Raw genomic sequence first — 13,164 nt, 5'->3', positions numbered from 1 at the left:
CCACACCTCCTTTACTGGAATTGATTGTCATTTAGGCCATGCCTCATTCATTGGAACTAACTGGCATTTAGGTCACGCCTCCTATACTGGAACATTATGCATTTAGGCCACGCATTTACTTCCTTCACTAAAACTCATGGGCATTTAGGCCACGCCTCCTTCAATGAAACTGACTGGCATTTACTTCCTTCACTAAAATTCACGGGCATTTAGGCCACAGCTCCTTCACTGAAATTGACAGGCATTTAGCCCACGCCTCCTTCACTGAAACTGACTGACATTTAGGCCCCACCTCCTTCACTGATCTTGACAGGCATTTAGGCCACACCTCCTTCACTGAAACTGACAGGCATTCAGGCCACGCCTCCTTCACTGAAACTGATGGCCATTTAAATAAATAATAATAAAATAAATAAAGAAAATTAAAAAAAAAAAACCCTTTGATATTCACGCTTACTTGTTTATGATGTATTATAGGTTTGATGTATGAGTGACATTGCTGAGCTAAACCACGCTGTGTCACTCTCTTTTCTCCCCTTTATATTGCTGGCAACAGTAAAAAGAAACTGTTTTGTTTTTTTGTTTTTCTTCGTTACACCTCACCAGGTCTATGAGAGGCTCTATTTATTAATTAAACTCAGCTCAGCATGTGTAATTAGCTCCTGCTGCAAAAAAAACATATTCCCTGACATCTACGGAGTCTCCTCGGATTGCGGCTCGATGGCAGACGGAAACATTTCACCGACTCTCGCCGAATCCCTCGGCTCACGCCGATCCCACTGGAGTCGAGAGAGAAAACGACTGCACCACAAAGTCATTAAAAAGGTACAACACAGGTACATTTTGTTCCCTAATTTACAACCGATGTCAGAGTATTCCCGAGGCACCTTACTGCACAGTTTTGTAGCTTAAATGAGTTTTAGAGGTACGCTACGTCCACACTACGTCCACTTTTTTTCAGATGGTACAAAAAATCCGTGCTCTTGAGAGGAACACCTTGGCTCGGATCTGGAAAGGTACTTATTTTCTGAGACCGTAGCTGAGTCAGATGTTCTTGTAGGATCAGAAATCACAGATCCGCTAGGACGTCCTTAACGCACCAGGGGAATCTAATCTAACCCAGGAATTGGATTTGGATGGGATCAATAAATGTAATGAATAAACACACAACGAGACCACAGAGATCTCTGGTGAGAAGATCCCACTGAAGGCGTCGTCACACTACGCTGTTTCTCGGTTCCTTTGACTTCCATTCGAACGCATGCGAGTGCTGGAGAGCAGAAACGAAAGTAGTCACGAGGAACATTCCAGAGTTGAGGTCTGGCTGAAGATCGACACGTCACAGTGTGTCACCTTGCCACGTGATTTCATAAACGGTTATTCTTCCATGAATTTTAATCTAAACGTCTCTATAAAAGTCCCATGAGTGAACGAGCCTATAGACGAGTTAATAGAGTCTTGATATACAGCTGTGATTTGCAGCTGGACGTGCTGTCAGAGCTGCTGTAATAGAAAAGTGGTTCTGACCAATCGGATTGGAGAATTCCGTGGCGCTGTGGGTCGAAAGAGTAAAAAAGAGGAGAAGAGAGCATGTTGTTGCTGTAAGTCGGAGCTGACGAAATGTCTTCTCAAAGTGAGCCAGCTGTTTTCCTCAGAGGAGCCCTAGAGCTCAGTTTTCTGATTTCATGCCCTGATGCTTTCTTCCACTTTCCTCTCCATACCCCCCCCCCCTCGCTCAGTCTCTCTCTGTCTGTCTGTCTGTCTCTTTTTCTCTTCCGTACTTTCTGTCTGTCTGTCTTTCTCACTCTTGCTCTTTTCCTGTCTATCTCTCTGTCTTTCTCTCTCTGTCTCTCTTTCTTTCTCATTCTCTGTCTGTCTGTCTCTCTTTCTCTCTTGTACTCTTTCCCTCTGTCTATCATCTCTTGCTCTTTCTCTGTCTGTCTGTCTCTCTTTCTCTCTCACATGCTTTCTCTCTGTCTCTCTGGCTCTTCTCTCCCCTCTATCTGTCTGTCTGTCTCGCTCATGCACTTTCTCTGTCTTTCTGTCTTTCTCTTTCATACTCTTTTATTCTGTCTGTCTCTTGCTATTCTGTCTGTATACTAGCTATTCTTTCCCTCTGTCTCTCTCTTGCTCATGCTCTTTCTCTGTCTGTCAGTTTCTCTGTCTCTCTTTTTCTCTCATACTCTTTCTCTCTGTCTGTCTCTCTCTCTCGCTCATGCTCTTTCTCTATCTGTTTGTCTCTCTCACTCTCTAGTACTCTTTTTCTCTGTCTGTCTCTCTCGCTCATGCTCTTTCTCTATCTGTTTGTCTGTTTGTCTCTCTCACTCTCTAGTACTCTTTTTCTCTGTCTGTCTCTCTCGCTCATGCTCTTTCTCTGTCTGTTTGTCTGTGTGTCTCTCTCTAGTACTCTTTCTCTCTGTCTGTCTGTCTTGCTCATGGTCTTTCTCTGTCTGTCTGTTTTTCTTTCTCTCTCATATGCTTCCTCTCTGTCTGTCTCTCTCTTGCTCATGGTCTTTCTCTGTCTGTCTGTTTTTCTTTCTCTCTCATATGCTTCCTCTCTGTCTGTCTGTCTGTCTGTCTGTCTGTCTATCTCTCCCCCCTCTTTCTCTCTGCCTGCCTCTCTCACTCATGCTCTATCTCCTTCATCTGTTTCTCTCTCTCTCTCTCTCTCTCTCTCTGTGAAAGCACTTATCACACGCAGCTATTCAGCCACTTCAGCAGATCACACGCCGTGTGTCCTCGCGTCTTCCCGCAGTGAACATCAGAGAAAACCAGGGAAGTGTTTGGATGAGTCGAGTCTGGACAGAACGATGTTTGTCTCCTTCTGTGACGGAGAGGGACAGAATTTTCACAACACTGACACTTTTGCTGCAGAGACACAAATCGTCCTGTTAATCTCAGACCGTACGATTAATCTTCACCTGTCTCTCTAAAATGTGTCAGAATTCTGTGTGTGTGTATGTGTGTGTGTGTGTGTGTGTGTGATGAAAAGATTTTCAAATCTCAACTGAATCTCTAAAATTCAGTTTATTAGGTAATTATATAAAGACCTGCAGGCTTCGAATTCGAGAGAGGTTGCGACAGGATGCAGAAACAAGGTGTCCAGGTGTCAGAAGAAGGAATAAGAATACAAACACACACACACACACAAACACGGTCACGAGCAAGCCCAATATAACACTACCCACTCATGTACTCATACTGTACCTGGTGCCATGACAACATCCTTCCCAATGGGATTACTGAACACACACACACACACACACACACACACAGAGCCATGTCTGTTCTGTCATTTTACATATTGCTCATGAACCCATGTCGTTTTTCTTTACAAGAAATCTTAAATTTAAAAAAAAAATATTCTAAGGAACTTGAGTGGAAGTGTAGATGTTAATTTATCAAGATTAAAAACATCTGTCTGCAGATTTCACCTGCAAATTTTTCTGAATAAGATGAGGAACATGGCTTAGTGGAGTGAGACGATACTCTAGAGAAACATCTGGAAAATGGAGATGTTCTGTGCTTTGAACGCATGCAGGCTTTGTATAGGAGTTCATGTGTGTGTGAAGTAAGCGTGTTAATGACCTCGCACTCACCCAGCCACCCCGCCCCAGAGTTGGGCACACACATGTCCGTCTCGGCGCTAGGCAACACAAACCCCACCACGAACACCTCCACCCCGTCGGACATGAGCGCCAACCCCAGCACGAAGAAGAGCTGCCACTGGAATCGTCCGTGTCCGCACTCCTGGATGATCAGCTCATACTGCTGTGCTAGCTCCTCCTCCTCCGCCTCTCGCTCTTTCTCCAGCTGTTTCCTGTCCTTCGTCCCATCAGCGACCGGCCTCCCCAGCGCCACCTGTCCGTCCCCAGCTCCGGGCACGCCCTGGTACTCGCCTTCGTAGATCTCGTCTTCGTCATCATGGCCTTCGGTGGCGTCGCTGGACCCTTCATCATCCTCGTGTTGCTGCGCCTGACCGTCCTGGTAGTAGTAGCGGTCGTCGTCTCCACCTTCTTCGTCCTCGTCGTTTTCAAAGCGGTGGTACGTGCGGCCCGAGTACTCGTCTGACGCCCGGTCTATGGCTTTGTTGACTTTTTTGACGGCGTGACGCTTGGCTTCTTTGGCGATATCTCGAGCACCGCGGGCAAGAGAAGTTCTCTCTCGGTATGCATTCTCGGTATCCATTTTTACCGCGTTTTAAAATGTCTCAAATGTCTCGGCGATCAGTTTGCAACGTGAAGCTCAACGCCCTGTTTACTGGAACCCGAGAACTTGTAGGTTAGATCCATCCAAAAGAAAGAGGCGGAGGTACACACTGGAAAGGAGACACAAAGAAACAGAGCAGGAGATTAAAACAAACGAGACAGAAAACTGTTTTCATAGGTTCAGGGATCTGGGATATAAAATTAGCGGAAGGAAGCTCATCAAGTCAAGAAGAAGTCAAGTCCATCAGACCTGAGACTAGCTACAGGGCAGTGGTCAGGGAATCAAAGAGTCTCTGGTCACATCAAAACTGAGATAAGCTACAGGACAGAGGTCAGAGAGTCTCTGGTTACATCAAACCTGATACTAGCCACAGGAATACAGACATGACCTTAGAAAGCTCACAGATTTTTAAATGATGGACAGAGAAGTACCCTACATGTTAATCCTTTAGGTCAAAGAGTATGAGACACTTAGTCCAAAGTGATGACATAAAGATGCACCCTTGTGTCTTGTCTTTAATTTCTATCCATAAAGCAATAAATTAACGAATGATTAAACGTTATACGATAAAGGTTCCATCCTGTCTGTCATCCAAATCGTCATGGCAACGACACGTCCATTCCGATTGGTTAAGCGATACTATCTCGCATACGATGATGTCACTCTGTTACTCAACACAGAAAAAACAGTACAGCAGCAGAGTTTAGGACTGACATTTTAGCTCCGCCCACATTTTCGGCGTAGCTCCGCCCACAATGGTTGTAGACACCGAGTAATTTCTGTACAGTGAACACGAGCAGGAGTCACCTCCCCGAGTCGGATGCGTGAGCTTTGACGCAGTAATCACACCTTTAGCTCGTCTAAGCCTCGGCAATCGACAGCCACTCATTAAAGCCTCCCCTACTGCGTTTGATGAATAATTAATAAGTTAATAAATTAGTTTCGGTTTAGTGTTACTTAATGAAGATTGAAAGGCTGTAATGTAAAATCAGGTACAGGACTCCATGAGAAGAGTTTTCAGGTGATTCTTGGGCCTATTCGTGTTTAAAAAAAACCCAACAACAATTTTATCATCACTGGGATGCGCCAGACCACCCCGTTACCATGACAACCACCCATCACGGATGGGGCGCGGGCCCTATTCCTAATATTGTCGTCCAAGATAAAAGAGAGACAGAGCAGACACCAGAAGATGAAAAGAAAGTCGGGAAAAAAGTGGAGACATCCGAGACGTTAAAAAGCAGAAGGAGAAGAATCGTGATGAAAAGATCCAGATTTAAAGAGTCACACCGAGGACATGACAGGTGACACCAGCGCTAGCGTGATGTAGCGCTAATGGGTTAAAAGTTTCTTATAACAGCTGATTTTTAATTCAATTTTATTTTATTTAATATTATTTTATTTAATGTTATTTTATTTTTCTTAACGACAGAGAGAAAGACAGACTCAGTGAAAGAGAGAAGAAGAGAGATAGAGAACAAGAGAGATAGAGAACGAGAGAGAGTACTAGAGAGAGAGACAAACAGACTCTGAAAGAGAGAGAGAGAGAGAGAGAGAACGGAAGAGAGAAAGAGACAGATCGAGAGAGAGTGTTAGAAAGAGACTCTGAACGAAAGAGAGACTGGAAAAGATTAAGAAAGATAGATAGATAGATAGAGAGAGAGAGAGAGAGAGAGAGAGAGAGAGAATGAGAAAGAGACAGACAGACAGACTCAATGAGAGACTAAAAAAAGAGAGAGAGTTTGTTTTTTATTTAAAACACAGTCACTGTGTGTGTATTAAACTGTACTATGTCTGTACCACTGCACACACTCCTTAATAATTCTCTGAATAAAGTCAGAGTGTAAAAGTCATGTGACGCGTTTCCACTCCACGTGTGTTTGTGTGCACAAGCCGTGTTGCAGTCAGGCTCAGGAGGACTTCCGAACCGCCGGGGAACACACACATCTATTCAGAGACCACGACTCCGGTGAAGCTGCGCTGGTGCAATGCAGCACACATTTACACACATCTACACACACAGACACAACAACAAAACACACAAAAAGACACACAGCAGGACACCCAGACACATCAATAAGCAAAAACACAATACACACAATTATAATAATGTACACAAACACAAGACCGCACACACACAACAATACACACAAATGCAACGTACACAAAGGCAATAATACACACAAACCACATGCATGTGTCTTACCTGCTCCCTTACACACACACACACACACACAGGCAGACACATTTTTAAACTTTTTGAAATTCAATTACAGTGATGAAGCGTCCTGCCGGGATCAGACTCACAGAGAGAGAGAGAGAGAGAGAGAGAGAGAGTGAGAGAGAGAGAGAGAGAGAGAGACTGAAATAGACACTGGAGTGAGTTTTTATTTTAATAAATCGATAAAAACATTCTTTAGTATAATTGTTGTGGTTTTTTCTCACTCCTACTCCCTTGACCCAGATAATCACCTCTCCTTTATTCTTCCTTTCTTTCTGTCAATTATTTCTTCTTTTTCTCAAATACTCTGCTCTGAGTAATCACCTCAGATGGCCAGAGACTGACTCTCTCTCTCTCTCTCTCTCTCTCTGTGCAGTGAGTAATCACTCCTTCAGTCTTCACTGACCAACATGTTAATGATCATGGTACGAAGCTGATATTTCCCATCCATCACTCACACACTGCACAAGACTGGACAAAAAAACGTCCAAAAAACCGTCCATCGAACACCGGGACCAGTAGGAGAGAAATGAAAAAAGTCAGCGTTTAAAAGACTAAATATAAAACAAAGCTCTTTCAGTAGGATGGTGTTAGCGGGCGGAGTGTGAATCATTTTCTCTCAGGACGCAGGAGAGCTCTGGATTCGGACCGGTTCTGATGGAAAATAAAACGGTTTTCGAACAACGCTGCTATCACGGGCCACTAGAGTCACTGCTGACCCTTCCATTAATCACGGGCCGCAAAAAAAAAAAAAAAAACCAACACACACAAAACCACTGCAGCACGCAGAGGACGCAGGATTACACTCGCGGACGCAATCCATCACCATGTCTGTTGCGAATACGGACAGAAAAGTCCTCAAGGGTTCGCTGGAAATAGTAAAGAAAAACGTAGCTAATTAATATTCGCCAACAACGTATGGAAAATAGAAGGAGGTGGTGCTTTGTGCCGTCACGTATTACTCGCTTAATACTGTTAAAACACCTATATTAAAGGGGCAATAAGCAAGATTACTAGACTTTCTATAAACTAGCAATGGTAATGATGATAACAATTAGAGCTTAGATCTTATAGTAGCTTAAAGGGGCAATAAGTCATCTAATTTAAAAGGGCAACATGTCATCTATAATAAAGAGGCAATAAATCATCTAGATAAAGGGGCAATAAGCAAGCTTACTAGACTTTCTATTAGCTTGTAATGCTAGTGATGCTAACAATCAGTGGTTAGAGCTCATAGTAGCCTAAAGGGCCAAAAAGTTACCTACATTAATGGGGCAATAGACAATATAACTAGCCTTTCTTTTAGCTACCAATGCTAATGATGCTGACAACCAGTGCTTACAGCTCATAGTTGCTTAAAGGGGCAATAAGTCACCTAGATTAAAGGGGCAATAGACAATATTACTAGTCTTTCTTTTAGCTAGCAATGCTAATGATGCTAACAACCAGTGCTTAGAGCTCATAGTAGCTTAAAGGGGCAATAAGTCACCTAGATTAAAGGGGAAATAGACAAGATTATTAGCCTTTCTGTTAGCTAGCAATGCTAATGATGCTAACAGTCATAGCTTACAGCTCATAGTAGCTTAAAGGACCAATACGTCATCTAGATTAAAGGGGCAATAAGCAACATTACATCTCTCAACAGTCAAATATGTGGCGATGAATAAGATCTGAATGAGTTTCTTTAACTTCTTTAGCCTCTCATATCTTTCCCATAAAGACAAAGAAACTTCAGAGGTGCTAGAAGCTATGGTGGTTCCGCTAGAGTTAGCATTAGCAAGGCCTGTTATCCACCGTAGCTTATAGAAATTATATAAAAGTCTTGATCTATTTGATTGTATTGTGTGAAGCCGACCGGAAACACACAGGGAGTTTTGGGGGGGTGTGATTATCCGGCTGCGCTGGGCGCTTGTTGATTTTATACCGATATGTGTCCCTGTAAAGGAGCCGTTGCTATAGAAACGGTAACGTATTAGAACGAGCTTGCAGCTGGACGACTGTCAGAGCTGCGGTTACAGAACATGAGTCCACACCTTTCTGACCAATCAGCATCCAGAACTCAGCAGTGCACAAACTCCTGCACTCAGGCGGAACCATGTCCTACAGCAGTATGATGATGGATAGCTGTAGGGACCTCCCCAGCAGCTGCTCTGACTGTGTGTGTGTGTGTTTCACAGCCACAGTAAGAAAAGCAGACGAAAGTGATAATAAAACATTACGTTTTCCTGCAGAGCGGCTGATAACCTGAAGCCCTCTGACCCCTGACCATGGCTGATTAAATATCATCGTTTTCGTCACTAAGCTGATCGTTTCCTGCCCGATTGAGAGAGGCAGGATTTAACAACATGATTGTTATCAGCTTTTACGGAGATGCCGTGTTACAGCGATTCCTCCTGATACAGGGTTAAAGGTCATGTCCTTTGAAGCAGCGCTGAAGAATTCTGACAAATGATTCAGTTTATAATCATGCAGCGTTCAAATCAAAAGATCTGTTTATTCTTATGTGGTTCTTTTCACAAAAGAATCATTTATTCCTATTCTATGATTCTGAATCCTATTTTTTAAATCATTCATTTATTTTGATGTGAATCTTTGCCCAATATTTATTTATTTATTTATTTTTTACAAGCAATTCATTTCATTTAACATGTGATTCTTATACAATTCAATTTTTTCCACATGATACTTTTCACAAGCTTAATTTATATTCATGATCTTTTTACACACTATTTATTTCTCTTCATGTGATTCTTAAATGATTCATTTATTTTCACATGATTTTTAAACAATTCATTTATTTCTCTTCATGTGATTCTTGAATGATTCATTTATTTTCAAATGATTCTTAAATGATTCATTTATTTTCACGTGATTCTTAAACGTGTCAATTAATTTTCATGTGATTCTTAAACGATTTATTTATTTTCACATGATTCTTAAATGATTCATTTATTATCACGTGATTCTTAAACAATTCAATTAATTTTCATGTGATTCTTAAATGATTCACTTCTTTTCATGTGATTCTCAAACGATTCATTTATGTGATTCATTTCACATGCTATTCATTTATTTTTAGATCATTTTTGCACACCAAAATCAGAATATTTTCACGTGATTCATTTTACACCTGCTTCATTTATCTTAAGTATTTTTTTTACATGATTCATTCATTGTCACATGATTATTTTTACAAGATTCAATTATTTTCATGTGATTCCTTTCACACACGATTCATTTATTTTCACATGATTCTTAAACAATTCATTTATTTTTATGTGATTCATTTTACACCTGCTTCATTTATATTACGTATTTCTTTTTCACATGATTCTTAAAAGATTCATTTTTCACAAGTGATTCTTACACAATTCATTTCAATTCACATGATTCTTAAATGATTCATTTTCACATGTGATTCTTAAATGATTCATTATTTTTTACATGATTCTTAAATGATTCATTTTCACACGTGAGTCTTAAACGATTCATTTTCACACGTGATTCTTACACAATTCATTGCAATTCACATGATTCATAAACGATTCATTTTCATATGTGATTCTTAAACGATTCATTACTTTTTACATGATTCTTAAATGATTCATATTCACATGTGATTCTTGAACGATTCATTTTCACACGTGATTCTTAAACGATTCATTTCCACACGTGATTCTTAAACGATTCATTTTCACATGTAATTCTTACACAATTCATTTCAATTCACATGATTCTTAAACGATTCATTTTGACCTTTCTTTTCATGTGATTCATTTTTACACATGATTCAATTATATTAATATAATTTTTTTAACACAAGATTCATTTTTCTTCACACGTGATTTTTTTTTCACAGACATGATGTGAGTCAGATCAGTAATCATGTCTCTACATTATGGATTAAATATCGAAGCAGAGGTTCAGTATTGGTTTGATTCAAATATCTAATTTTTATCTTCTCTCCATTACGTTTATTTAACCCAAACGAATGAACAGAAACCTAAACCTAGCTAATCGTGGGGTTGTCCATCACTTGTGTGTGTTCTGTGCTTGCAGAATAAAATAATGTGATATATTATACGAATCGTATTGGGATGTGTGTAAAAGCAGTGTTCTGATGTGTTCTGCTGTAATAAAGCCTTTTTGCTGAGCAAAGGAAATGAGGCTATGTGATGGAGCTGGAAAGGCTGCAGTACATGCTTTTGCATTCGGTACACCTCTCTCTCTCTCTCTCTCTCTGTCTCACCGGCCAGCAGCACGAGGGACACCGCATCAATCATCATCCACGGCTCTGACGCAAGCAACGTCCCCTTAATGAAATTTCAGCTCTCCTTATTGCGTGTACACGGGAATCAATTTCTCCCCTCATCTCTCTCTCTCTCTCTCTCTCTCTCTCTCTCTCTTCTCCTGTACTGCTTTTACTACAGTTCAGTGAGAAAATATGGCTTTCATTCACAGAAAGAAAGGTACCAATCTTCCACCTTTAGCCTCTATTTATACAGAATACAGTCTACCTTCAAAATTATTAAGGTGCATAAGCTTATTAAGCTTCAATCTACCTGTTTATGAAGTTTATTAGAGATTAAATTGTTATTAATTGTTCCAGTGACAAGGAACAGTACAGTTTGGCAACTTAATTCTTAAAGTTAATTCATTAAAAAAGGAAGAATCCCGGAAGCTGAAGCTCTACCTTTCCCTGACATGGGGCTGGTACCTTCAGGTACCTTAAGTATGTATCCTACACCTTATGACCTCTTTACTCTCTATAACTCTAGGTAAAGGTATACTACATACATCATGCCCTTGATGGGACCCTTGATACCGAAGTGCTCTTGATCATAGCACCCTAGGAACCAAGCACAGCAAGTGAGGCCATAGAGGCCATAGAAAAGTGGGACAGAGGGACAAAGAGAAGGTAGTGAGGTGCACTTTTCAGGTATGTGTGTTCTAGTACCTATTTAGACAGGTACATGATGAAATCCTCAAAGCACCTCTTGTACCTTTAGTAGCTTTAGCTGGAAGGGTCCATTAAACCTTTAAACCCAGAACAGTGTTTTAGGGTGTTTAAGGGTAATCTATGTATCTTAAATCGTTTAAAAAAAGCACACTGCGTCCACATTTGTGGTACAGCGACAAGAAAAGGGACAGAAGGTACAGTTTAGTACAGTGGGCCCAAAATGATTTATAAGGAAGCCAGGGGAGTAGTGTTAACCTCTGAGCACCTGCATAAATGAATTAAAACGCTGTATTTACCTATATTACCTTAGATATATAGTGCTTGGCATTAGGAAGGAGGTGGTTTTAACAGGTATGTATTTTGTCCATTTAGGGCGTATGGATCACCTGGGAAAGTGAATGCACCTTCAGAAAAGGTGTTGGTGTGGACAATTATACACCTTTTTTTTTTATCATTAAAGGGTGTATCTTAAATCTTTTATTACAGTCAAAGGCACAGAGAGTGAGTATATGGGACAAAAATAATTTATGATTATATTCAACCCCAAAAACCATCAAAGGTATTACACTGTACTTTTCTGGATGGTGGACGCACACCTGTGAAAGTAAATATATTGACCATTACCATATCAACGGAGAAACAATGATGTTCCAGAGCAGAACGTTTCTCTCTCTCTCTCTCTCTCTCTCTCTCTCTGTGTGTGTGTGTGTGTGTGTATGCTGTGTGTGTGTATGCTGTGTGTAAAGTGGAAGAAGCTGTTCAGTGAAGTCGGCACGCGCAATACGCACGCCAGCTCCTGTCAAGGCGTTCAATAATAATAATAACGCTTTCCTGAAAAAAAAAGTTCATCATAGAGAGCAATGCAGGAATTAATGCATGGGATCATGACGGGGATAAAGCATGTGGAGTGGTGCAAAAAAAAAATCCGCGTTTGTTCGTTTAAACCCGCTCCTGATCCCGCGGGCGCATCCCTCAAAGTCGTGACAGCTCTTAATGCGGCTTCCGCTTTATTTCACTTCTCACAGCGAGCACGAGGGCTGGGTTTTCTTTCTTGCTCTTTTAACGTTACAGCTTTGATATGCGATATATGTCTAAAAACACACACACGCGCACACACACACACATGCAAAAATCACATGAACTTACCGGTGGTGGAGGATTTATAAAATAAATAAATAAATAAATAAAGCCGCGGGGATCCGACAGAGCGCGCGCGTCCTCTCTCACACCGTCCACCCGGTATTCCCCCGCGCTATCCCAGCCCGGATGTGTGGTGTGATATGGAGAGCTCTCAGGTTGTCTTTTCTTCTTTCCCGTCCTCTTTTTTCTTTTTCCTGCTCTATACTTCCTCCCCCGCGATGCAGTAAGCAGCTCCTCTCTGCAGCACTTGGAGAAAAGAGGAGAGGAAATGAGAGAGAGAGAGAGAGAGAGAGAGAGAGAGAGAGAGAGAGAGGTGGGGGTGGAGGATGCAATCAATAGTTGGATCCCTGTGGGGTTTTTTTTTTCATGAAGTCACGATTCTCTCGAGGCAACTTTGTGTGTGTTTTGGTACATTATTATTATTATTATTATTATTATTATTATTATTATTATTATTATTATTACACAGTGGCAACACCGGCTTATTTCATTTACACACACACACACACATACACACACACACACACACACAGAGGAATCGGTATTTCCCAGTCCTGCCCGTGGAGCAGCCTACAGGTTAAACCCCTTCACTGCACACTCTGATGTGTTTCTCATTCATTTTTCCCTCAGGAAG

General features: G+C 41.2%; 1 protein-coding gene across 1 annotated transcript in view; it reads right to left on the bottom strand.

Annotated features, from left to right (window-relative positions):
- The window catches only part of LOC131369598 (synaptic vesicle glycoprotein 2C), a 40,918-nt gene extending 28,143 nt beyond the window's left edge, over nucleotides 1-12,775 (bottom strand). Inside the window, exons 1-2 of the mRNA XM_058416440.1 lie at nucleotides 12,537-12,775; nucleotides 3,600-4,318 (exon numbers count right to left, since the gene is read on the bottom strand). Of these exons, the coding sequence (XP_058272423.1) occupies nucleotides 3,600-4,188 (589 nt within the window). The 5' untranslated portion in view covers nucleotides 4,189-4,318; nucleotides 12,537-12,775. The remainder of the gene's footprint in view (nucleotides 1-3,599; nucleotides 4,319-12,536) is intronic.
- Between the last annotated feature and the right edge of the window lie 389 nt (nucleotides 12,776-13,164).

The sequence above is a fragment of the Hemibagrus wyckioides genome, linkage group LG18, assembly GCF_019097595.1.
Source record: "Hemibagrus wyckioides isolate EC202008001 linkage group LG18, SWU_Hwy_1.0, whole genome shotgun sequence".
NCBI classification, from domain to species: Eukaryota; Metazoa; Chordata; class Actinopteri; order Siluriformes; family Bagridae; genus Hemibagrus; species Hemibagrus wyckioides.
Note: the sequence above shows the minus strand (reverse complement) of the source record. Positions and strands in the feature narration are given on the sequence as shown.